A 26,963-nucleotide genomic window follows, 5' to 3' on the forward strand; every position below is an offset into this window, starting at 1 on the left:
TCCTCCCTCTCTCCCTCCTCCTCTTCTCAGACTTTGACTGCAGTGATCCTTTGGGAATGGAATCAGGAGAGATAACATCAGACCAAATCATAGCTTCATCCCAGTACAATCCCAGCTGGTCCCCAGAGCGCTCCAGACTCAACTACTACGAAAACGCGTGGACGCCGGCAGAGGACTCTAACAAGGAGTGGATACAGGTAACACTTGTCATGTCATAGAGAGGAAATTATTGACACATGGTAGATAATAGTGACCTGAAATCTAAATAAAAAGTTAACAATGTCAGTAAAGAACAATTGGGCAACTTTCCTGCAGGATGTTTTTGGAGGTGAGTCACAGTCTGAGGGCGTATTCAATGCCAGAAGTGACTCCTGCCTGCTTGAACACAGTGGGTGTGTTGTGTTTGTCCTTCAGTGTGTGGAGGTACTTTCTCCATAACACCCAACAATTTGGATGATGAATGTCAGCTGTCCTGATGGACCTCTGGGTGGTTGAGTCCACACCTCACAAAAATTGCCCGTGTCCAACTCTCTCTGTCACTGTCTGCCCATCTGTCTGTCTTCCTGTCCTACCTGATAACTTTTCCCTTTTGATAAAAGAGGCCGCCTCCGGGGATGCTGGGATTTAGTCCAGGCATCCTGCCTAGCTTCACACACTCACACAAACCGGCTCTGTCATATTTTCTTGTCTGTCGGCTTATCTGCACAAAGCGATCATTGCCCACCGAGGGAACTTTATGTGGGAAGATTAAGGATTTAGTTCTTCCATCCCTAGATGGGGATAAGTCACATATCCCAAGTCCACTCACAGCTCAACCCCCCCGGTGACACACCCACCACAGCCCTACCTTAATGCATTCGGAGCATGTTTGATTTATTAACTGAAATCCTTCAGGCCTTCTAAATGCCCAGACTGTTTTTCTTTTTCTGCTCTTTCTCTACAGTCTTTGCTGAAAAGTTTGGCCCCAGCATATTCCTCAGGGGATGAATAATAGAGCTGACCCAAAGCCAAATATTTGCTCGGGGAGGGCCATAAGCAAGCTTTTCCTTTATTATTGCAATGAAAATATTGTCCTGGGGGCCCCCGCTGCTCCTTCAGACTAATTTAATCAGTGTGTGAGTGTGTGTGCGTGCAGGTTCATGTGCGTTCTCCCATGCTCGTGCGTGTCCGTGTTTGTTCTGGGCTTTCTGGGTGAGTAGGAGGGTCTGGCAGGGTCCATATTGTCCTGCAGAGGAACGCAGCATGTGTCTGAGTGGATCGAGGAGAAACCGCCTCTCTTACCACTTCCTGCAGCAGTCTGTTGCATTAAAGTATTTTTCTCTCTGAAGGGAAAATCCATTGTTCATAGTGAGATGTGTGTGTTAAGTGTAACAGAGCAGACTTGACGGCTGCCCTGCCCCGGTTTGCATTCTTGTCAGCGGAAATTACAAGTGATCACAATGATTTGCTGCCAGTCCAAACTCTCCCTGTTATGGTATTGATCATATTGAGGATTTCATTTGGCACTAAAATGCCGATTTTAAAGGGGATGTGCTCTAATGGGCATGCTGATTTTCCAATGCTAATCAGATGAAAACCCTCAAAGAGACTCTTCTAATTTCTAATTTCAAACGTAGCGAAAAGAGCCAAGTCTGCGCTTACCACATAATTTATGTTTTCTAAGGATGCACTTGTGCCGAGCAGTCTGAGCAGAAGTCCAATTATCACAAGTGGTATTAAAAGAGTAGAATTCTTCATTCCTCTTTCATTAAGTCTGTCCGTGGTGTTGCAACAAGCTCAGGCCCCCTCGCGGCACGTATAAATCATCTCAGTGCACAATCAGATGCATAGTAATCAATTCATTATTTATTTCATTATCATTCCCTGACTGCAGTTGAGGCAGACGGTTTTATTATTCATGACAGGCGGCCTTTGATTCCAGGGCATTTCTGCTTTCCTTCTTCTTTGCCGAACATAATCCAGATTTGTCATCCATTTTAATGCCGCCTCATTCTGATGCATGGAGAGAAGGAGGGCAAGATGCTCGGGTCTGTGCGCTCTTCGCCGGGTAATTAGATTGGTGTGGCGTGGTTGAGCATTGAGTGCTGGGTTAGCCAGGTCATTAATCAGCCCTTTGGTGTATACAGAGATGGACACATGTCCTTTGAGGGGGTTTGCAGTTGAAGGAGGGAGTAAAGAAAGAAGCAATAATCCCTCAAAACAGGCCTTCATTTTAATTCTTCCTTTCAGATCTGTTCCTTTTCAGTCCGCTTCATTTTCCCTTCCTCTCCTCATTCCTCTTGAAAATTCAGGCTTATAGATCTACATCAAGGTAAAGGGAGATTTGTGCATATTATCTGCCTGTGTGAGCCGCGGCTTTCTCTGAAGCTTAGCAGTATGAACAGCGGGCTTCTCTGCAGCAGATTGCAGCAAAAGAAAATGAGGGTTCACCACCAGACTTCCCAATCAGTGTCCTGTATGATCTCACATAACACTGGCGAGGAAATACCTGCACCTGGGCACCATATTTGTCTCAGAGGGGAATGCATAGTATAACGGTTCCTCTGGAACTGTGATTTGGGAAACTGCCAGGAAGCTGACACAGTGTGGAACAGCTTTGTCAAATATGTCGGAGGAAGGATCTGATGCCCACCAAGAGTCACTACAGCATCCGAATGATGCAATAAAAGTCTGACTGTGTGTTCCAATATCAATATTACCACACTGTTTAGGATGCCAGAAAAAAGATTTAGTACGTCCCAATACATGTTAAATGTAATATGCCAAAAGTACCAGAATGTCCTACTACATCCGGTTGTATTTTGCAGCATGCAGGCCAGCATGCTGCTTTGGCTGTTCGGACCCACAATCAGCTGCACGGAAGGATATACTTTTGTATTTTGTCTTTTATGAATCACGATGGATATGACAGAGAGGGTCAAAGTTCAAGGCGCACTTTTATATGCCTACAGCTTTCAGCAGTAAATACTTTGTAAAGGTGGCTGCAGTATGTACTGAGAGTTAAAAACGATAGGTTTCAGAACGCAGCTTGACTCTCTGACTGAGTCTGGCAGCTGCCATTGATTTCACATACACAAAACATGAATAATTTACACTGTCCTGGAGAGAACCCAACTGTCAATACCTGAAAGCCTCTTTATTGAGCATCTCATAATGGCAATATACAGTACATCAGAGTTCATCAGAGTTTTTCATCCTTATGAGCTTGAGCTCGATCTCCATATCTATAATTTAGCTTCAATGGCTGCTGCCATTATCTTCAATCTTCTTGCAGGATGCATTATCTCTGCAATGCTTCATCAGTATTTATGTATTTATCAGCCTCTGATGACCTAAATTGTTTAATCACAAGAGGAGATAACGAGTCTCTTTCCTCTGGAAATGCTTCCATCTCTGGCAGATGAAAGCAGTAAACCTGGAAGTAAATCCGTGTTTGTTGACACAATGTGCGCCTGTATCCCCAGCACGTGATATCAATCTCAAGGTAAAGTCAACCATTACTTGTCATGGGGGGAGGCATGACCCGTCTGGAGCGTTATTTCCTCAAGCAGATCTATAAGACAAATAGTGCTGAGTTGAGTTCTAGCAGCTGACCAACCAAACAAGCTCTAATTGCACACTTCCTTGGACAAAATGCAGAAGCTCAGGTCAGATGCTGAACCCGTTTCCTTCTCACCCAGATGTGCTTTCAATTACCTGAGGTCAGTGATTTGCAGAAATGTCCCCTTCATTTCCACTGTCTCCATCCTCACTTCATACCACCGCACAGAGTGATGAGTAATTAGAATATGGACTGGTAATTAACAGCAGCTTCTCAGTTGATGAAGTCTAGCGAGAGCAGAGGAGCGGAGGTTGGCATGCGGCTGCTGGTGAGATCATCATCGTGCCATACAAATGGAAACAATGGATGGTGTCTGTGCCTCGCTGCGTCTGGGCCTCGCTCTCAATTGGAAAATCAATGCGAGGATAGACACCCGCACACGATCAGAGTCGCCCAAAAGTGGGACTAGAAATCGAAACATGAGGGATGGCATGATGTAATGAAACAGTGGCGCATAAGTACCCTGAGATAAAAAAAATAAAAAAAATCAGCTCAGCCGTAATCAGTGTCATTTTTAGTTTCTTAGAGAGGAAAAAAATTCCTGAGAGCTCTGTAGTCAGTCGTCATCACTAAACAATCATGTGCAGCTGTACATCCTGACATCGGATCATCAAGCGGCTTCCAGACGTGACATACCTTCAGGTCTCGTTTCCTTCCTCATCAATGTGTTTCATAACCATTACTCAGAGCATTAGTCATGTGTGTGCGGCAAGGATGGGAATGACCCTGGAGTTAAAGATGATTCACCGGGAAATAAACCTTAAAACCAGTCTGTTGTGCTTCCTGTAACAGCTGCAACTGAAACCTTTAACCAGGCGGCGCTCCACATATACAACAAACCAGACAACCTTTTATTTTATTATCGCCGTCATCTGACCTATACATCCCTCTCTGTCAGGGAAACAGATGATGGGCGCATGGGTAGACATACATAATTTAATGCCACCAAAGAGGTGTCGCGGTGCTAAAAATAAACTGTAATTCCGTCAGGTGAGTATTGTGATAAATGGAGGGTCGTGAGTGGAGCTCATAGTTCCTGCAGCATTTGAGTAATACAATTTTCATGAAAGGAGAATTAATGACACTTTCAGGTAATGGAGCTCTTCTAAAAAGCTTCCCCAACCAACACCAAAGTAACTGTAGGTGAAATTAGTGAACAGATTGCTGAAAGGTGGTTTAATAATACTTCATCTGGGGATAGAAATGCATCTCTTTAGTTTTAAAGTAGCTGAAAAAATATCTTCCCCTTTTATTACCACATGAAGGAGATTATAATCAGATTTTGAGAAGAAACAGGTGACCTGAGGCTCTGCATCTATTTCATGACTTGTGACTGGAGCATCCTCTGAGATCCATAAAGCACTTCCAGAGGTTGTTTCCTGGACCGAGTCCTCCGTCTGTGTCCACCAGCTGCTCATTGGCTTTTGAACACAGAGGAGCACTCCCTTCCTACTCACCATTAGCATTTCTCTTATTGTTTTTTTTGGTGAGGGGAAAAAACGAATAAAGTCGTTCCTCGAAGGCCTGGCTTATTCAGTCAGCAGCCCACACACACATGCAGATGGGAAGCTACCCCCCCCCCCCCCCACACACACACACACACACACGCGCACACCCCACTCCCCCGTTGGGGAAGCAGCGAAATGGATTTAAAAGAGGAAGTATTTGGTTCTTCTTCTCGCAGACTGCAGATTGCTGCATGCAACTTCTTGGCAACTCAATTATAAGCCAATCAAGCAGCGAGAGATAGAGCTTTTGAGCCTTTGCTGTTCCTTGAACGCCCCCCGCCCCCCTTCCCCCTCCCGCTCCCGCTCCCCCTCCCAGCCCTTTAAACCGCATGTCTCTTTGCTGCACCCACACAGCACTGACTAGGCTTTAGCCTCGAATACATATCTTGTGGCCTTGCTGCACATCTGAGTCACACAGCGCAGAGACAACACACTGAGTAACATAGATAGACCTAATGATCACGCCCACAGCTGCCTCTGCCATCGAGGGATAATTGGAAAATTATCTTGAAACTAAACTTGTACAAACAGACTTAAATGTGTAAATATGTCTGCCTGGCATCCCCCATCATTTACTCTTAAAGTCACACACATAAAATACCCTCCATTCCTTATGTGGATTTCAGTGTGTCGATCTAATTGTATGCACACCAGGCTTTAACTGGCTGATGTTACAAGCCCGAGCACGACTAATTCTTTTTCTGCCTCTCTGGTTTCATTAGTTTGTGAAACTACTGGAGCTGTGCACACTGGCTGTTGCGAGACAAGGAGCTTTGAGTCATCAGTTTGCCTCACAACAGTGGGACAGAAAACACCCTAAAACACACACAAACACACAGAGTCAGATATATTTCGGAGCAAGCCGGAGCAGGAAAAAAACTCCCGGGAGACAAGGACACATTGAAGTGTTGCCCACATATCAGCTTGCGACTGCTTTATGGAAAGATCTGGAGAAGCCCGGGTGATTTCTTACCCTGCCTGGCATGTTTACGGCTCAGGTTGTGTGTCCCTCCAGATATGAGTTACTGTGCACCAGCATGCCCGGAATATATGGTGTCATCTATAGGTGGGCTTGAGTCCAAACACAATAACAATATGGCAAAATGTGGAGAAGCTTCATTCTGTTACATCAGCAAAGTCTCAAAATGCAGCGCCTCGCTATAGATGCAAGATTAGGAGTCATAACTCACACTTCTCTGTTCAGCGATTACATCACCTATTGAGCATGATTCAGCTTCTCAGCTCTAGATGACAAAGAGTTTCACATCTTTGAGTGATGAACTTACCCAAGATCCTCTGGACATTTCTAAATGTTGGCTATTGGTTTATGTATATAGGTCAGCAAGTTCTGCCGTTGCCTCCGGGCTAAAAGGAGTCCCACTAGTAATCATTATCTGGCCCTGTTTGTTTTTGCTGTGGTCTCTGCGGTGTGGGATGGACTGTGCTTTACATCCCAGCGTCCTGGCAGCTAGTCTTCTCTCCCTGACCCGTGTAACCTCGGTCTGTTAGCGCAGCCTCGGCTTCGTTCTTCTGCCTCTAACAAGCAGCCATTAATAAATCATGCTTTTGCTCATTACCCAGGCCCTGTTATCAGCCCGTGTCTGTGAAATTGATCTAGTCTGGGCACTTCTTCACTGGAGACCCCATGCCTCTGTCCTTCACATCTTGCAAGGCATCACTGTCAGTGGCTTGTTTCCCCTCCCAGCCCTCTCTCCTCTTCACTCTTCTCTTCATCCTCCTCTCAGTGGACTGGAGCTCTTTCCTCTTTTCACCACTCCCGCTCTCTTTCATCATTTCTCCTCATCACATCCTGTGACAACTTACCCCGATGCCTCTTTTGGACTATAGCTGCATAGAATTTAAACATTTGTTCCAAAAACTTTCAAAACAAATTACAGCGTTTCAGTTTGCCCTGGCAACGCTAAGGTTTGTGGGGCTTTAAAACTCTCAAACCATAAGGTGATGAAAGTTTGTAAAACTGGGAATTTAAACCGCACCCATCAAATGGCAGGGAGCCCCTCAAAAATATTACTGCTCTTTAAATGAAAACATTAATTTACAAAAAACCTCAGCTCATAGTATTGATTAAAGTCATAGATCGGCCCAACTCTCTTCAAATCAGCCATATTTCAGTGCGCTCATGTCCTGAGATTGTTTGAGTGTGAGCACCCATGAGTGTTCCCAATTAGCCCCGCTCCTCAGCTCATTCCCAGAGGCTCTTCTTTTCCATTACACCTAATGAGATCCTTTCAGAGAAAACATCCCAAGGCCAAGTCTCCCTATTAGACCATTTTTAGTTAAGCCTTTACACTAAGCCGCTGTGCCATTGGTCCAGATCGGAAAGAAGTCCAGCCGGCCATTTGAATGCAGATGTTAAAGCTAATGTACAGTACATACTTCCATTATGCTTTCCCCATCCAACTCTGGCACGCGTACGGCCATTTACCCAGCAGAGAGGAAGTCAGCTTCTGCGTTATTAAATGGGAACCGTCAGAAGCCGGCAGGATTTGATTTTGTTTCTATTTGTGGACCCAAAATAAATCTGGGACTTACTGTAAAAGCCTCTTGAGCCTGTTGACAGGAACAAAAGTATTCTGTCTCCCTACGTGACTGTCTTTTTTTGTCCGTCTCCATCCATCTAAATCCTTTGAGTGGCGAGGAGAGAGTGTGAGAATAGCACAGTTGAAGCTCATTCATTGCTCCCAGCTGTTTATGTCTTTTTACTCCTGGAAGAGAAGACGAGGAGCAGGAATGACCGGCTCTCTGTGGCATGCAGATGTTCCTTTCCTGCTCTTTGCTTTGAGTCATTAAGTGTGGCACGGTGCTATATAGAAGGTTGGCAGGCAAAGCCAGCTGACTGGATGGCTTTAACATGCTGGAGCTCTGCTAAGACTTTTGGAGGCAGACAACCCTGGCTTTGATTTTCTGAAATATGTGCACTCTGCTGTGTCTACCCGCTCGCTCTCACATAAAGCATTTCACTGTTGTCACTCTTTCTTTCACACCCTTGCACACGCACATACCGATGATCTCGTCTGAGTCGATGCAGTAATCTACTCAAGGCTCTGGTCGCCATCCATCAGAGCCTGGGCCCATCTCACGTCAACATCAAAGGCCTCATGTCTCATCATGATCTCTGAAAACCTGTTCCGCCAACGCTTCCTGCAGCGCTCGCGCGTTTTTAGCGGCGTCCGCACGCAACACCATTACTCCTCATTAACGTCAGCTCAGCCTGTCAGAGAAGAGTGTTAACGCTTGTTAAAATTAAGCATGCTGCTTTTACACTGAAGGGCTGGGATTCTTTGAAAGTTTTTCATGTTCACACCACACCCACTCTCTTCTTCTGTTATGGATGAAGGGATGGTACGCTGGGTTAAGTAGCCTCCGCAGTGGTCAGAGGGAGACCATTAGTTATCGCTGGAGGCTGAAAAATTACATTTGAGCCCCGTAACTAGCAAGAGCTGACTCCTTCTCCAGACCCTTAACATCGCAGTGAAGTCAGGCAGCAGCACTAATACGATCAAAGTTTGAAGGCTGGTCCTGCCACAGAAAACAGCAGCCAGGGTGACACACAGAAGTGTGTGTGTGTGTGTGTGTGTGTGTGTGTGTGTGTGTGTGTGTGTGTGTGTGTGTGTGTGTGTGTGTGTGTGTGTGTGTGTGTGTGTGTGTGTGTGTGTGTGTGTGTGTGTGTGTGTGTGTGTGTGTGTGTGTGGTCCTTCTTTCCTGGCAGTGTTGGTCCTGGTTGTGACCGGGCATGATGGTTGGCAGACAGACGCTGGGCTCCTTTTCCAGGTCTGATGCAGACCAGTCTCTGTCCCTGCCCTGCATCAACCCACACATACATCATCCAAACATACACATGAAGAGACTCGGTCATGTGCCTCTCTGACCCCATGCACCGCCTCTGGCTGTCTCCTTGTGAAAATATAATAGGCCTTCAGTAATGCACTGCAGTTCATGATTACTTTATAAAGCCCTGCATATTTTAAAGGCACAATATTTGATATTCAATCTGTATCTCGCTTTCCTCCTGGCCGATTTTGATAATGTGATTGCAGACCTTGTTCTATTCAACGCTCACTTTTATCCAATAAGCTCTTGTCGCCCATCTCAGGAAATTAAGTTGTCATCCTGTGTCTCTTTCATTAATGTGAATATCATTTCATTGCTGTTTATTAAATTCCAGGTAGCAGCTGATGAGATGATGGCCAGAGGTGATTCTGATAGCAGGGCTATATTTTAACTCCAGCTTTGCAGTGTGGAATTAATATAGGCTGTGCATTACAAGTCTTTTCTACAGAAGTTATTCATACATTTAAACAGGCTGAGAGATTTACATTTCAGAGGGATCTGCCTAAGTTAATCACCATTGTGAAAGTGTAGCTTACAGCAGCCGCTGTGGAATTTTCTTATAACAGATGACATAAAGACTCTTTTTAAGCAGCTTTTTCTCAGTCATCTCTTCTCTCTTCGCCCTCCTCAGGTGGATCTCGGGTTCTTGCGGTTCGTCTCGGCCATCGGCACCCAGGGCGCCGTTTCCCAGGAGACCCGGAGGATTTACTTTGTCAAGTCCTACAAAGTGGACGTCAGCTCTAATGGAGAGGACTGGATCACGTTGAAGGAAGGCTCCAAACAGAAGGTATTCCTCAACATTGGTGTAATAAAAGTTTTATCTCAGCTAGGAATGCTGTACCTTTAGGATTAGTTATGAGGCTAACTTAATTTGCAGTGAAAAAAATTGAATTATCCACACACGTGAAGTTTTCTTTCTAGATACGTTTGCAGTCCCTAGTTCTACATTTGTGGAACAAATGCGAGAATCAAAATAACGGTTGTTTGCATCCTCCTGACCAACGACTGTGTCATAAAAACCACCCCTGCACATGTACTGCATTTGGAATATCCCATCTCAGTTAAGCAGCCAGCTGACTTGAATTGTGGTCTCCTCCGAGTTGCCTTTGAGCTCAACAAAGGGGGAAGTACCCGGCTATATGTACTTGAGTCTCTGTTTCCCAACGTGCAATTATACACTGTGATCGGTATGGTAATATCTGTGTAAGTGGATGGTATTTAGAGCAAAAGCTGCAGTGCTAATATAGCACTGACTTCAGGGAGGAATGTTGCCTCTGATTTATGTCAGGCAGCCGTCGTAAAAGAAGTGGAGGTGACAAAAGACTTGACAAACAAGAGTTAGAGGAGATCAGTGTAGATGGAAACGGGAGAGGCTGTCAACTTTGAGCAGCTGGTGGAGGTAGGTCCAGATGAGAGGGAAAAGAAAAGGAAGGAAGCGAAGGATGGCATGCTTGACCGGAGCGTGACAGGCTGTAACCATCGATCGGCGATCAGCCCGTCAAACAGACCAGGTTTTGTCCATCTGGTGGCAAACACAGCCGCCGCTGTGGGTGTCCGGAGACGTGTGTGTCAGGCAGTCCTGATGTTTGCGTGGCATGTAAATACCACAAGGCATTTTTCAGTAAAGGGGTATGAGGTGACGAGTGGAACACAAAAAAAATTCTCAGCAGCCACAGAGCATCCAAACAAGCGTGTTTGTTCTGCGCCCCCGGGCCTGACTCTCTTACCGTCTCTCCAAAGTACACAGTTCCTTCTGTAAAGTGGCAGCTTAAAGGTGCCGTTGTGAGCCAGGCCTGTGTTTTTCCAGACTCTAAAGTGCTTTTGTGTGGACGGGCACCATTTGCTACATGCTGAGCCTGCAGTTTGGCATCTTAGCACAGCTCGGGAAAAAGCCACTTTACTGTTAGCGAGTGGAGAAGAGACTTGGCGTGGCATTTAAGAGAGTGGATGACTTTGTAGCAGGGTCCCTTAGTGATGTGGCTGACAGGTATTGCTCAAGGACTGAGCGGCAAAAGGAGGTAGGCAGGCTGTGTAGACTAATGGGTCAACTCTGGTGGTGTTTTAGTTCATCCCAGATTAGCTACCTTTCTATCTATCTGTCCATCCTGCTCCTGTCAGCTGGATTCTTCTCTGCCCCATAGCTACTCAGTCAGGGAGGTCAGGAGGTCACATGGTCACCGCAGTGATTCAATTACCCAGAATGAAGTGTGACGGACTGTGGGGAGTTGTTTGGCCTGGGTGGCCGGTCTCTTCGTATGGTGCTAGTAAACTGTTGACTGACCCCAGGGGAGAACAGTGACATCATTGACCTTTTAACAAGACACTGCAGTAAAAACCTACACCAGATCTGGAGGTCGAGGACAGAGAAAGGGCATCTTGAGCCAATCTGGTCTTGTCAGTGTTACACATCCTGCCTCAGGTTTCATAGGCGCAGGCCACGGCCTGCAACATGTGGTGCAAGATGAGACGCAGGGGCAACTCCAGGAGCGACAGGGAAACTGTTCATCAGGGAGCAAAACTTTCAAAAATGTGTCTCCTGTAAAAAAGTAGTGGTACCAAGAAAAGTAAAGGTCGACCCTTTTAATATGTCATTAGATTTCCAATGCTGCTTCTTGTCAATACCTTGACTAAGTACAGAGAAAGATCGATGCCTCAGCTCCTGTTGTTTTATTTCTTCATTTTCAGATTCACACGAAACATCTTAAACATTTATTGGTCTAAAAGGAATGTGAATCTTTCCTTGAATTGACTGTCTCTTTCAGGATTCAATGCAGCCAAGGTCTCTGACAAATTTCCACTTTGTACCTTAACTAGACAAATTCTGTCAATAATTTGTTCTTCACAGGTTTTCCAAGGCAACACCAACCCAACAGACGTTGCCAAGACGATGCTGCCCAAACCCACGCTGACGCGCTACGTCCGGATCCGTCCCGTTACCTGGGAAACAGGCATCGCACTGCGCTTCGAGGTGTATGGCTGCAAGATATCAGGTTGGTTACTGCTGAAGATCCCTGCTGATCCGCATACATACACACATGCATCACATCTCTATCTTTGCTCTCAGCTGCCACTGAAAGTACATGAATCTATATTATAGTGCTTATAGTCTAAACTGAATACTTTAAAAAATAATAATCAGCTGATGCCACTGCCTTTACTCTACTGCATGACTCCATGTTGGTTCAGCTGTGTTCTTGTTGCAACACAGTTGGTATTTCCCATCCAGGCCTCGGTCGCACAAACACCTCGCTCCTCCTCATCGGTGTGAAATGAAGCTTTCTGTGCGAGTCGTCCTGTAAGGCTAAAGCAAACTGCTGCATAATGGACAAGTGGCACATAAAGGAGGATTACCTATTTATGTTACCCCGTGTTTAGATGTACCTCATTCAACATTAATGGAGCCAACAGCTGGCAGGCGGAGGGAGCTGGGTGGGCTCTATATGGTCCCATCCCTCCCACTGATCTGTTCGCAGCCTCCTCTTTAGCCCACAGTCTGTCTTTTGATTATCAACCTTTGATTTTGGAAACTCTCCTCTCATCTTTGCCTTTTTGTCGATGTTATTTTAAGGTGCGGTGTGTGCGTGTGCCCGACTCCTTTTTGTATGGTTTTAGCACATCTGTCTGCATCTCTGTGGTATTTTGAACACGTGTATCGAGTTCTAATTAGTGCTAGCTTGTGTGTTTTGTTTCTTCTGTACTTAGATATCTTTCAATGACAGAACAAAAACAGAAAGCAGCCATTTTTCTTGTCAGTGTTGTCAGCTCAGCATTAAGCCTTGGATTAAATCTAGGGTCAGGATTAGAAGTAGCCAGCTAAACGTCCTCATATTTGTGTTTGTGTGTTTATGTGGAGCTACGCAGTTCTGCATTACATATGCGTGGCTGTTCATGTCATAGCTGAGGGCACTGTGGGTACAGCAGGGTTACAGCTGGGGCGTATGTTTGTGGCACACAACCAGACCGCTGCGCAGAGTGTAAACACATCACAGGATCCAAGTCACCACAGGGCCTCCGTCATGACGTCAGCACCCCTGGGTGCTCTGAAGACACGGCCAGCTCCACTGCAGGCTAGTAGCGCTGTCAAAGAGAGGAACTCTGAGGCTCTTGAGGGCTACATAAACTCGATGACTCACTACATTTGAGTTATGAATCCTTGATACAAGAACTTTAATGGGGAAAAATAAAAGAGCATGGAGAGCTTTTTAAGTGCATCTCAACTTTTCCTGAAAAGGGCTGCCATTGTATCAGCCGAGCGATGCACCAAAATGTGACATAAACTATAGAAACTATTCAAATGTGCATTTTTTTTTTTTTTCAAACTTCCCACTTTCTGTTTTTGATGTCAAGACCATAAGTCAGGTGTCACAGAAAAAGAGGACGTGAGCTCCATAATGTTCTTCTTTAAACCATCATGGTCGCGTGGCCCTGCTGATACCATCAGCTACTCATTAATAAACAGAGCCACCGCCCTGTTGTTTGTAAATATGCCGTGGTCTATAAATATCTCTGATGAACCACTGATGCTCCACCCAAAACCCCGGACGTGCCCCATGTATCACCATCTCTGCGCTTTGCAGTCCACAAACATTGTGTTTGTCCCTCTGGGCGTGTCACTGCGTGCCATCTCGGCAGCTTCTGTGATCGCAGCTGAAGTCGATTAACAGCTCCAGATGATCCGGGGAGTTCACTCAACTGTCTCAACTCAGATCACTCCTACACACACACACACACACACACACACAGTCAATCACACACATGTATCTTTCTCTTACATGTTCCTACTTCAAAGGCGTTGAGTGTGCAGTGACTTAGCTTTGCTCTGCCAGAGGTTAGCTCCTCTGATCACTCTCAAACACATCTTGGCCAAAGACGAAAGAAAGTTGGGGGGAAAAAGAAAAAGAAAAATAGCCAAGAGGCTTTCCGCACAGCCAGCGTTTGTTACTTGAGCTCCGATCTGGACTTTTCTGCAACGCAGGGCCAGAGATCCGTCTCACAGGTTCACATAGGAGCTGCTTCAGATAACCGGAGAGAGAAACAATTCTGAAAGAGGCCTTGTTCTCCAAGTCTTCGCTCACTTTTCCCAGATGCAGCTATTCTATTGAGTCCTGCTGCGCTACAGCGCACACTTTGTCTCATAAGGACACAGAAGATGTAATAATGCCCGGATTTATCCTTCCGTGGGAGCCAGATAGTAAATATGTTCCTGCTCACCACAGGTCTCTGAGTCAGTGTCGGAGTTAGGACAAGAGAGACAGGAGGATTTATGCCTAATACAGGCTGTTATGTGTCAGGTTTCTAGTTACAGTAACAACATGGAGAAACCTTTACGAACACCTGTGTATTCTTTCATATAGAGGCAATTTAAAGTGTGTAATATAAACAATATCCTTTTTAAAGGCGAAAATTGCACCCTTCACCACTCACCATGCACATATCAACCACAGTTTCATCTCTTCGGTTATTGTGGTCATTGTCAAAAACAAATTTTGTGTTCCTACCTTCGGGGCAGTCGAGTAGATCAATATGATAATGTCCAATTACATTTACTTTTGTTTTGGTAATTATTGTTATATCAGGTTGTTGGGTTGCATCTATTTTTGTTGACAGTGCCACTAGTAATGTTTCCATTCATGTACAGTCAATAACTTTTCATCAAACGGGATCTCAACAACTTAACAATCCTAAGACTGGATGCCCCTCCTTCTTTGCTGAACTACAAAGACAAGAACATGTGGGAGGTTTAAAACAAAATTGAGGTCGAGCTTGCAAATGTTTCCAAACTGTAGCAACAAGTTGTTACCCTGCCCAGCTCTTAATATAAAGGGATGTGACTAAAAAGGAAAAGTTAGAGGACAGCCATCTCCCTTTGGAAACAAATGGAAGATGGATCCAATGATGCTAAAACTTAAGATGGGATAAGATCAGAGAAGTCAAAGGAAAAGAAGGAAAAGAAAGTTTGGAAGTGTGGACAGGAAACAACGAGGTGTTCAAAGATGTGGTCCCACAGATGTTGACAGCCGTAGAGCAGAAGGTAGATGAGTGCAGCAGCAGATAAAACACAAAGAGAATGTGTTTTTGTGTGTGAGTATATGTGTGTCTACAGAGGGAGGGGTTGGGAGATGAAAAGAAAAAGCGCTCCCAGAATGCAGGAGGTGGAAGCACCAACCGAGAGGAGGGTTTTAATTGGCTGCCTGGAGACAACCGCTTCAGGCAGAAGAATTAGTATGCATGAGATCTACAGTCAGAGAGACAGAGAAAGAGAAAAGAGGGAAAGATCACAGAAACATCACGAAGAGTTTGGGGAATTGATTTTGACGATCCCTGTTGCCCCTATATGAACCTCAAACTCAGCAAACTAGGCTTGTGGCCTGGTAAACCACATTGAACATCAAGCCTTTGGATATAGATCAAGTCTGTTTTTACTGACCATCATCTTTGCAGGTTTTCATTAGTTTGTATCAAAAAGCTAAGCACCTTTTGCTTTCCCTTTTGTCTTTCAGAGTACCCATGCTCGGGCATGCTGGGCATGGTGTCAGGCTTGATCACCGACAACCAGATCACTGCGTCGTCCCATACGGACCGGAGCTGGGTACCAGAGAACGCCCGCCTGCTGACGAGCAGGACGGGGTGGACCCTGCTGCCCCAGCCACAGCCCTTCACCAGCGAGTGGCTGCAGGTGGATCTTGGTGAGGAAAAGCTGGTGAAGGGGATGATCATCCAGGGAGGGAAGCACCGTGAAAACAAGGTCTTCATGAAGAAGTTCCGCCTCGGCTGCAGCAACAACGGCTCCGACTACAGGATGGTGCTCGATACCAGTGGGAACAAGCCAAAGGTGAGTTTTTCTTTCAATGCATTTTGTCGAACAGATGCTACAATACCCTTGAGCAATGCTTAAGAATGTCTAAAATCACAGGGGAATTACGTTCTGGTCCCCTTCATCATTTCTTTCGTGTGGGCACATTTCTTTCAAGGGACTTCATGGTTTGATTTTGATCACCAAAAGATTCTTTTTACCTTCCGCATTGTGGAACACATTTTAAATACATGCTTCTAAAAATGGCTCTCAGATACGTCAGAACATTGATTCTGATTATGACGCATTTAGTCAATTTTCACCAGAGCGTTGCGCCTGGCAGTTGTGAGTCATTCGGCAGTCATTGTGAGTCAATTTCAGCAGTGCTTTGAATCACATCAGGATAAGCATCTCAAGTCCTTTTCCCAGTTCTCTCTTCCTGCTTTGTATTCTGCACGACGCACACCGTTCAACTCTTTCAAAGGATAGTGAAACCTCTCCAGAGAGGAAGGAGGGGTGAAGGGAGTCAGGGGAAAACAGGTTGGAGGGAAGATGAGAACAAGAGAGGAAAAAAAAACATGCAGCACCGAGAAGCGACCAAAGATTTATCTGCCCGTACAGAAGATGCACGCCAACACTTTTCCCAATGCATGCCCACTCTAACACACAAACAAGTCATATATGCTCACGTACGCTACCGCACACACCTCCAGGAAGAGCCACAACAGCCCGTCCCCAATTACAAGTGTCCCTGACAGGGCATAAATCTGATCCGGATGGGCTGATGGTTGATTTATGAAGGTAGTGAGGAGGATCCATATCCCGCCTGTCCTAGTTAGCTGCCTTTCTCCCCTCGTCTAAGAGGTTCCCAGCATCAGAGGCTCACCAGGCTCCTTCACGTGATCACACCCATTAATCCTCTTCCATCAATCCTTGATCTCCTTCTTTGCTTGCTTCTCTTGCACCCCACATCTTTCTCCCTCATTTATTCTTCCCCTTGCGGAGGATCTGAGGCGGAGAGAAAGCGGACGAAAGTTGCCTCTGACAGAGGTGTGTGTCATGCTGTCTTTTCCCCAACGTCACTCAACTAAGCTGTGCTTTAGATGTCTGCGAGATGAGGGAGATCTGGTCATCTTCTTTTCTTTCCCATCATCCTTCCACCTACCCAGCACCCCCCCCTCCCTCCTATCACTTCAGGTTTTCAGATGGCAGGATCAGGTCCGTCTCAGGGTGTCTGCGTTTGGAAAGCTGCATCAGTCAAACACTCAGCAGCCTCATTACCAGCAATATTGCTCTTGATGCCTCTTCTCCTTTTCCCGACCAGATATTTGAAGGTAACAGCAATTACGACACCCCTGAACTGAGGACGGTGGAGCCCCTGCTGACCCGTTTCGTCAGAATTTACCCGGAGAGGGCCACTCCTGCCGGGATGGGCCTGCGACTTGAACTCCTGGGCTGCGAGATTGACGGTAAACCGGAACATTGATACAACTTCTCATTAAATATGTTGCATTGTCAGTGCTCTTTCTAAATAATCTTTTCTGTTCAAGGCAAATAGCGTTTCTATTTATGTTGGTTGACATGTCTACCTGTTGTACTGATTCCTCTACCAGCAGTAACAATGTTTCTGCCGATGGTGGCAACCCAGGGTGAAACCTTTTTTTTTCTTCTTCTTGCTGTTGGCAGTTTCTGCTGTAGTAACAGTTTAAACCACAGTAATGACATTTTCAATCCCAGTGCTGACATGAAACACCGTCTGACAACATGTTTACATTCTTAGTCAGCTGATAAGGCAAACCTCCATCTCGGTTCATTCTCAGACTGTGCGTACAAGCGTTCACATGTGACACGTCCTGACTCGCAGGTGAGCAATCTATCAACCTCGATAATGACACTCGGCTTGCACGTCATGTCTTCGCCACAGTCCTGGTTATTTAAAGACGTGCGTGAGGGCTCCCTGTGTTGAGCCCACAGCTGTCCAGCTCCTGCTCTTTATCCCTACAAGGGACAGTTGTGTTGTCTCCCTGTTACATCAAAGCTGCCCCCATAGCTAGCCACTTCTAGAGGGGATCAAATGAAAGCCCACCTGGCCGACAAGGATTATTGCACCCTGGCCCCCATCACACTCTTCTCAACCCGTGCATGTCTCAAAGGACTGCGCACACTTTGCAATCTCTAAAATTACCCTTATTTTTTTCTAGCTCTTTATCTGTCTCTCGCAAAGCTGATGTAGCACAGAAACAGCTCAGCAATATAAGAGTGTGGCGCATGTTAGCCCTAAGTGGATTTACATATTGGATTTCAGGGAGGCCTATTCTCTTGTAAGCCTCATGGACTCCCACCGGGAGCTTTAGTCAGATGATAATGCTTGTTTTCAGTGTTAATGCCAAACACACACAAACTCACGCAGACGTGTGCACACAGAGCAACCGCAACCACCTTGCCAAACATGTGGTTACAGGCAAGTACGTACACAGGTGCTTGTCCTAGTGTGTACAAGCGTGTGTGTGTGTGTGTGTGTGTGTGTGTGTGTGTGTGTGTGTGTGTGTGCATGCGTGCGTGCGTGCGTGTGTGTGTGTGTGTGTGTGTGTGTGTGTGTGTGTGTGTGTGCGTGGTACCCCGTAGCAGGAGGGCTAAATCCTCATTTCTGTGAGAGGCTCCCCTGACGCAGCGCTGACCCCATCCCTGACCTTCCCCACCCTGAATCTGACAGGAGCTGATCTGCCTCATATTTCATGTAGCAGAGAGAGAGAGAGAGAGAGAGAGAGAGAGAGAGAGAGAGAGAGAGAGCATCGGCTCACATACACATTGATTCTGTACACATTTTTCAGGCAGTTTGCCCCTATCAGTCTATGCCTCTCCTTCTTCACCTCTCTCCTCGTTCTTTTTCCTGCGTCTGCTCTCGGGGAAGCCCGTTCATTACTCAGTCAGCGTAAACACTCGAAAAGGCACACATACCGCAGGACGGCTGTGCTGCAGCGGAGCGTGGAGCGGATCTCGGCCCTTGACCACATCCAAGTGAGGCAGGCTCCTAATGATAGGATAGGATGATCCTAATGACTCGGCGGCAGCCAGGGGCCCTGCCTACAGCCAATCCCAAGTCCTGTTTCTGCGTCTTTGAGTTTCAGCCGCCCAAGTCCATAAGCAGCGTGCTGTAGCTTCAGCTCCATTTATACACCCACACCTCCACAGCTTGATAAAAGGAAGGATGCTAATAGCTCAGGCCGACATTGAAGCTCAGTGTCCAACTGTGGGCAGAACATGCTGCGCATTCAGATGCATATTTCCGTGTTTCTTTGTTTGTTTTCTTTTTTTCTGTTTTAGCGATAAGCCAGGCTGAAAACAAACAATTTCAGACGACATGTAAACCCCATGCTAACAGACCTTATTTCTCATTTCTTTAAAAAATGCTTAATATTTTTACTTCACCTCTCTGAACCCATGTTTGGTGCTTGTTTTAAGAGGGATTCACCTACAGTTTAAGGAGACAACCTACTCTATCTACTGTTACGTTTAATGCACTTAATGTAAGTGGACAAAAGCGTCTGCTTTGATTTCCTCTGAAGAAATTGTTTGCGATACTAACAGGATCAGACAGTGACAGGACCAAACAACAGAAATATATTCCTATACGACAGACAACAGTCTGTATTAGCGTACCTTCTCCAAAAAATGTAAGAAAACATGGAAATGACGGTTTGCTTTAAAGATGTCATCACAAAGTTATTAAGCTCCTCCCCTCCAGCGCACACAGTGCATTTTTGATGTTTTTACTTGAAATCTAATCTCTGTTGTCTGCTGCCTCTCTTCTTCTTTCCAGCTCCTACTCTCCCTCCTCCCACTGTAGTCCCGAGTACCACTCCGTCGGACGAGTGTGACGACGACCAGGCGAGCTGCCACAGCGGCACAGGTGATGACTACGACGTGACAGGTGCTAACATCGCCTTCATGAGACTGCCCCCCTCCCACACACACACACACACACACACACACACACACACACACACACACACACACACACACACACACACACCTCTCCCCCTCTTCCTTCTGCTATGGCTCACACTCAATATGCTCTCCTCGATCCAATGCCGGCACCTCTTGTCCAGCATCAACACTCTCTGCAACAGTTGGATTTTGTTACCGTAGCTAACGTGCCATCAATCGTGCACGCTCTAATTCTCCTCTAATTAGCTGCACCTGTTGCATCCACCTTCCCTCTTCAGTCAACCCCTGCTTACCTCCACCTCTGAAAACTCACTGAAGACAATCATTCACCTGCACCAGAGATCTATCCACACACACCTGCCTTTCAAACTACCAACAGCAAGCCCTGACTCTCTGTATCGCTTCATCTCTCACCTGCTTCTCTACTCCTCTTGGCCTCATTTGCGACTAACCCGGTAACTCTCGGAGTCTGCGCTGCTGCCTGCACTCCCCATTCACCAGCAGTCTCCGATGGGGAGCATGGCACCGTCTCAGTCGCGTGTTTTCAGAGCATGACATAAGTGCTTTGTGACAGATATACCAACAGAGGGTATTTGTAAGAATGAAGTGAAAGACGAGGCATGTGTTGATGAGCTAAATTTAGCCAGCATGGATATATAAAGTGCATGAGTGCAGTTATTTGAAAAAAGAAGAAAACTGTGTTCAAGGCGAGGCTAACTGTCCTAATGTCCCGTGTCGTGATAGGTGGTACTGTGATGCCGGAGACCACTACTGTTGAAGTGGATACCATCCCAGGTGAGCAAAAAACCTAGACATTTTTCTTTCCTATCAACAATCCCACATCTTACTGAGCACTGAACAGGATGTCTTTAAAGATTGTGCACCACAATGATGAAATACAGAGTAAATATTCAACTGTTCAAGGTTTGTTTTGAATCCATTTCCATAAATTCATAAAGAAACATACCTTAGCTAATGAGTGCCAGCTCAAGGCGGCCTCTCTCCTCTGATGTGTGTCTGTTATTAAAGCTGATGATACGACCCTGAGAGGCTCCTGCTGACAAGGTGAGGGAGGTTGTGTGATGCAAGGCTAGCTGATGATTAGCCCTGGTGCTCTGCTGCTGCCTCCTCAGCATAATCACTAATCATTGGGCCGACACTGACGCACACACACACACACACACACACACACACACACACACACACACACACACACACACACACAACACAACACAACGCAACACAAAACCGGAAAGCACAATGCAAATGACCAGAAGAAATTAGGTGTGCTTCGGGGCCTCACGCACGGACAAACACACAGAGCAGCGTCTCCTATAGCAGGTTGATGAGGCAGCAGCCAGCTGAGAGGCTCTGCTCCAGTCTGACCTTGGCTAATGGGCCATAGGCTCTACCCTGTCCCCCTCACTCAATCAGCTGGCTCCGCGGTCTGTCTGCAGTCTGCCGGGGCATCAGCTATTACAGATGGGAGTCGAGCTGTAGATGCGTGTATGCATATATGCATATTTTTATGTTTGAATGTAACCAAGTGTCTGCGGGTTAACACTTACCTGTCTGACTTCAAATTTCAAGAGTCTCAAACCATGCATGCTAATATGTGTGTGTGTGTGTGTGTGTGTGTGTGTGTGTGTGTGTGTGTGTGTGTGTGTGTGTGCGTGTGTGTGTGCGTGTGTGTGTGTGTGTGTGTGTGTGTGTGTGTGTGTGTGTGTGTGTGTGTGTGTGTGCGTGCGTGTGTGTGTGTGTGTGTGCGTGCGTGTGTGTGTGTGTGTGTGTGTGTGTGTGTGTGTGTGTGTGTGTGTGTGTGTGTGTGTGTGTGTGTGTGTGTGTGTGTGTGTGTGTGTGTCTGTGTGTGTGTGGGTGTATGGAAGCCATGCACCCTAATCTCAGAGGATGTAGTTTCTCTTGGCATTCAGCAAGAAAATGTTTCTTTTTTCTTTTTATGAAATGGCCAAGTGAGTCATGTGGTTACTCATCTCATCCAGAACTTGTTGGTAGCCTCAGTCAAAGCCTCCCAGCAATGGAACAAAACAAAAAAAACCAAAGCCATTTTAATTGGGAATGGGGTTTCTATGTGAAAAGACGTGGCTTGGAGTCTGAAATGTGGTTCCACATGGGAATTCCATCCTTTGTGTTTAATGGATAAATAGAGGCCCTCCCATTATTAAAGGGAATATTGGCTCATATATTCTGTCATTTGGAGAGCGGCCTCAGTGTATCTCTAGAGGCATCTCATGCTGGAGTATAAAGCCATGGCTAACATCCCAAACATCTCTCTCCCTTGTGCTCCTTGGAAGTATTTCTTTATCCAATTTGAAAAACACTCAAGCCTGCGCTCCCACACATTTTTCTGGCCCTCTGTGGAGGCTTCTTCGGCGCGACGTGTGTCCATGGGGTATTGCATTGTTGGAGTGGGGCCCCGGCACTGTTACCATAGCTGTCTTTAAATCTGAAGTCCCCGCTCTCATTAAAATCCTTAGCTCTCAGCGGGTTGCTATGAATGTTTCTTTCTCAACTGGACACCGTGTCCAGACTCCGTCTTCGTGTCCCTGTCGTTGTGCTGTGCCTGTTCTCAGGGTCCCTCTCTCTATCCCCCTCTTTACATACCCTGCTACATTCATTAAAGGAGATCATTAAACACAGCCGAGATATAAGGCCCGCATGAGGTCTACGCTGTCAGTTCACTCTTTTTCATGTCAGAGCCATAATTTGCCTTCTATCTGCTTCTCCCTACTGAGTTGTCTGCTTTTACCTCCCCCAACTGTGGCACTGGAAGGTTATGTCCTGCAATTCTTTGCTGCCCTCTAGTGCTTGTAGCTGATCAGAAGTGGAGGAAGCCTCAAAGTGTAGCCTGAAGTCATGTCATGACCAGCCCTGCGATCATTTTTCAAGTAAACTCCAGGAGTTATTGGCAATTTCTCCTTTTGCAAAAGGGAGGATGATGAAGTGTGATCTCCTGCGACACATGATTCTGACCTTTCTTCTACACACTTGCAGCTTTTCTGTGGTTTGCCTGCGACTTTGGCTGGGCCAACGATCCGTCCTTCTGCAGCTGGACGTCGGAGGACACTGGTTCCAGGTGGCAGATCCAGTCCAGCGGCACCCCGACCCTCAACACTGGACCCAACATGGACCACACAGGTGAGTGTCCTGCAGGGCCCTTTCAAAAAATGTGCAACCTCCTGCTGTAAAACAGTCCCGTTGACAATGTTTGTCAGTGATACAAGTTTATTTATGCAACAGGTGGATCAGGGAACTTCATCTACACCTTGGCGACCGGTCCCCAAGAGACTGAGGTGGCTCGGCTGGTCAGCCCTATGGTCAGCTCCCCAGACTCTGACCTGTGCGTGTCCTTCTGGTATCACATGTTCGGGTCGCACATCGGCACGCTGCACATTAAACAGCGCAAACAGACAACGGACAGACCTGCCGACATTCTGCTGTGGACCGTCAGCGGTCACCAAGGCAACCGCTGGAGGGAAGGTCGTGTCCTCGTGCCCCGCACCAACAAACCCTACCAGGTAAATTGACATTCTCATGAATTTCAGGGGAAAAGAGAACAACCTTTCAGTCTATAAGTCACACCTGTGCTCTTTCCATTGTGTCGCTCAAGAAAAGGTAGCTGAAAATTCACCGTGTGTTTTTGTTTTCCAGGTGGTGATCGAAGGTCTGGTGGAGAAAAAGAGCTGGGGAGACATTGCTGTTGATGACATTAAGGTTCTCAATGGGCTCAGCATGTTGGACTGTAAAGGTGAGGCTTTTAGTGGTCATAGTTACAATGCCTGCATTCAGTTCTTAGTCTGAACTATACAGGTCTGACCGCAGCTTATTTTCCTTCAGCGCTGAATTTAATGAGAATTCCTGTTCACAGATCCTGACGTGCCCACTGAGCCGATGCTTCCGGAGGATAGCTTCAATGGAATCCGTAAGTTTATTTCTCATTACCTCCTTTCAGGAAGTGTTTGCTTTTGGTATACATTAGACCTCACTTCTCATTCTCATCCTCTGTTTCTGCCTCTTTTCTCCAGTTGAGGAAATCACAGAATATCCGGACTTTGTGGAGACCAATCAGATCAGTGGAGCGGGCAACATGCTGAAGACGCTCGACCCCATCCTCATCACTATCATCGCCATGTCCGCCCTGGGGGTCTTCCTGGGTGCCATCTGCGGCGTGGTCTTGTACTGCGCCTGCTCACACGGAGGCATGTCGGACAGGAACTTATCAGCTCTGGAGAACTATAACTTTGAGTTAGTGGACGGCGTCAAGCTAAAGAAAGACAAACTCAATGTACAGAGCTCGTACTCAGAGGCGTAAGAAGGGACTGAGCGCACTCGTGTGACTGTATGACTGGCCGAGCTCGCACAAGACTGTCTCTAGGCATATCCTCTCGTGTATCTGCGAGTGGGGCGGGCTCAAAGGGACTGCCAACACCCCTCACCTCCTTGGATGAGGGACAGGTTCAGGAACCAATGGGAGGTTTGGACTGACCCACGCTTTTCTCAGGAGCTGCAGTAAAAAGAACCTACCAGTAGGGGACACTGTGTACAAATAAAATACAGGAAAAAAATATGTACAGATGATTTAGATGATATTTTAATTTTCTATTTTGATTTTCATTCATTTTTACAATCGGATGCTGGTGTTGAGACCAATTTATTAATAATGTTAAAAGTATTTATCGTTTTCTGAGAAAGAATTTTTTTTTATTTTATTATCAGTTCATGATGGCTGTTGTTTTCTTTTCAACTTATGAGAGACGTATCAAAAATCCTAAATGAACCATATCTGGCAAGACTGTAGATTTGCCCCACAGTGTGGCATACAGTGTGCCCATAATCTTTGACCCTGAAACATGTACCCGTTCCCCTCTGACCCCTATCGCTCTAAAGTGAGGGTCCCATTCATGGCAATGTATGGTTCTGACAGTGCCTTTAGTACAATTTGTTTGGCCTCCTCTGTTGATATGGGTGTTTTTTTTTTTGTTTTTTTTACTGTGCTTGGCTTAAGTTATAAAGACAGGAAACAGGGGCACATGACCTTATAAATACCTGCGACACAGGAGTACAATTTATCACAGCGCTTTGTTTTGGTTTTGGTTTTGTTTTCTGTCCAAAAAAACCACACACTGTAAATAAGTTTTAATATATTTTATTGCCCTTTTTAAAGAAAGTAAAAAGGAAAAAAAACTGCAGTATCCCTTTTTTCATGGGTTTGTGTGTGTGTAAATACAATTTTCTGACTGTTTTGTGGAAGGTGCAGTGCTCATTTTAGATTACGTTGCTCAGGCAAGCTGAAGAATTTGTGTGACACTGATGTTACAGCAATTTCAATGTGCATTCAAGCCATGTGTCATCGAAACACCCACTTCATGAAAACCACCGGAGGACAAATGAATCAAAAGGTAACACATGTACAAAAAACTGCTTAAATAATTAAACTAACCTCTCATAACTTCATATCTCTTCACTGGTCACTAGAATATTTTCAGAGAGCTTCAAACATGCTCATGTGGATAATAGGGAGGTGGTAAAACATATTCAATGTCCACCATCATACCAAAAAAAGAAAGAAACCCACCAATTATCACTGCTTTGCTTTAGCTAAGACTTATCTCCTCACCTCCAAATGTCACTGTGGATTGTTCACTGAAGAAGTGGACAATGCAGCTTGAATGCACTTTGTTTCTGATCTCCTCGTGATAGAAACCTGTTAACCGAGGGTTGAACACACTAACTGAAAAATGGTGCTATCCGTAATTTAGCCAGACACCTGTGTCTCATTATGAACCTAGTTTGTATTGTCCACATGCTGTAGTGTAGCTTCAGGCCTTCCGGGCCGCAAAGAGTTTTACGTGTTTCACGTGTAGCAGCCATAATGTTGTGATGTCAGCTCTGATGTCATTAGGACGGGACACTGGTACAGCGGGGGATCGCATGGCATCACCTGAATCAGGTCACCCGGCCTCCCTCCGTGGCTTTACCAAAGGATGGTCGCCCCTGTTCTTGTTCGCTGGGGGTTCTCACCAAGTTCATTAACTACTCACAACAGAACTGACCGCTTTCTTTGCCCTGTCAGAGACCCCAGAGAGAAAATCATGAGGGGGAATGGCAGGACACTTGGAGAGAAGAGCTCTGTTTTTCTATCTCTTTTTAAGCTTAAAAAAAAGTGCAGATGTCACTACGATGTGAACTCTTCAAATCTCTACTGAGACTCCTGTTTGCAGATGGATGGATGGGACAATCCCACCACTCCTCACTCAAAGGGGAAAAGAATCAGACTGAAGTATGTGTGAGATTGACAGTATCAGGACACAAGAGGCCCGTGGGGCCCAGAACTCAGTGGTTTTCCGCACCACAATCAAACAATCAAAAACTTGATCCTGAGAAGGGTGACTTCTTTTACATCCGTGTGCTTTCTATGTCGTGCCGTGGTGAACACATTCTCAGCTTGTTCATTTCAGATGGGACGGCCCACTCTCCTCAGCCTCGACACCGTCCCGTCTGCGCTTTCAGCCGTAGAGGAGCGGAGCTGCAGCAGCTCGAGAAAAAGGATACTGTAGCGTGGACTCAAAAGGAATAATGTTGCACTGACAAATATATTTAAGAGGTTTATGTGTTTATAGCGTTCATTTGCAAAAAAAACAGAAGAAAGTCAAAAACACAAAAAACACGTGTTCATTTTCTTTCATCTTTTTTATATATATAGTTTCAGATTATGTGATACGATTCTGAAATGTAAAAATATTGAGATGTTTTCATTATTGAAAAAGGCATAACAGATTTTTCAACAGTAATGTCCCTCCCCCTACATTTACATGGCATATTAACGCTTCGTTTTGTACTGTCATACAAATTTTGTGCAAATTCTTTTTTTTTTTTTTACAAGAACAAGAAAATAAGACTTTTATTTTCAATACTGCTTCTGTAATTTGCTGTTGTAGGAAAAAAAATGAATAAAACAGCAAAGGCCTTAAAAAGAAAAGGGAATATTTGTGTTGTGATCCCAAATTTGAACCTTCAGCAGTTTTTCTCTCCCTGTTTCTGCTCAGATGTACATCCCAGCCCTGTTGTAAAGGGTTAACCAGCAGCCCAGCTAGCAGCTCTTTGAAACAACATCTGTTTTTTGCATCAAAGTAATGTGAAAGCACCATTACAGCAAGACAGTGGTGTAAACAAGAACATTTTGTCTAGTCTGTCCCACAGCCATCGCTTTCCAAAGATACAATAAAAAGGCGTCTTCATATGA

At 45.7% G+C, this 26,963-nt stretch overlaps 1 protein-coding gene across 2 annotated transcripts in view; it reads left to right on the forward strand.

Moving 5' to 3' along the window:
• Positions 1-26,963, forward strand: part of nrp1a (neuropilin 1a) — a 61,539-nt gene extending 34,576 nt beyond the window's left edge. Inside the window, exons 7-18 of one of the 2 annotated variants that reach the window (XM_069698039.1) lie at positions 31-197; positions 9,593-9,748; positions 11,807-11,951; positions 15,462-15,793; positions 17,079-17,223; positions 19,575-19,664; positions 20,447-20,497; positions 22,715-22,858; positions 22,961-23,238; positions 23,372-23,468; positions 23,589-23,642; positions 23,746-26,963. In XM_069698039.1, coding sequence (XP_069554140.1) covers positions 31-197; positions 9,593-9,748; positions 11,807-11,951; positions 15,462-15,793; positions 17,079-17,223; positions 19,575-19,664; positions 20,447-20,497; positions 22,715-22,858; positions 22,961-23,238; positions 23,372-23,468; positions 23,589-23,642; positions 23,746-24,032 — 1,946 coding nt within the window. In that variant the 3' untranslated portion in view covers positions 24,033-26,963. Of the gene's footprint in view, positions 1-30; positions 198-9,592; positions 9,749-11,806; positions 11,952-15,461; positions 15,794-17,078; positions 17,224-19,574; positions 19,686-20,446; positions 20,498-22,714; positions 22,859-22,960; positions 23,239-23,371; positions 23,469-23,588; positions 23,643-23,745 lie in introns of both variants that reach the window. The other variant, XM_069698038.1, reaches the window with a different exon arrangement.

The sequence above is a fragment of the Brachyistius frenatus genome, unplaced genomic scaffold (assembly GCF_029030835.1).
Source record: "Brachyistius frenatus isolate BFR_SWC_R1_liver_20210118 unplaced genomic scaffold, ASM2903083v1 Contig_25, whole genome shotgun sequence".
In the NCBI taxonomy this organism is placed as follows: Eukaryota; Metazoa; Chordata; class Actinopteri; family Embiotocidae; genus Brachyistius; species Brachyistius frenatus.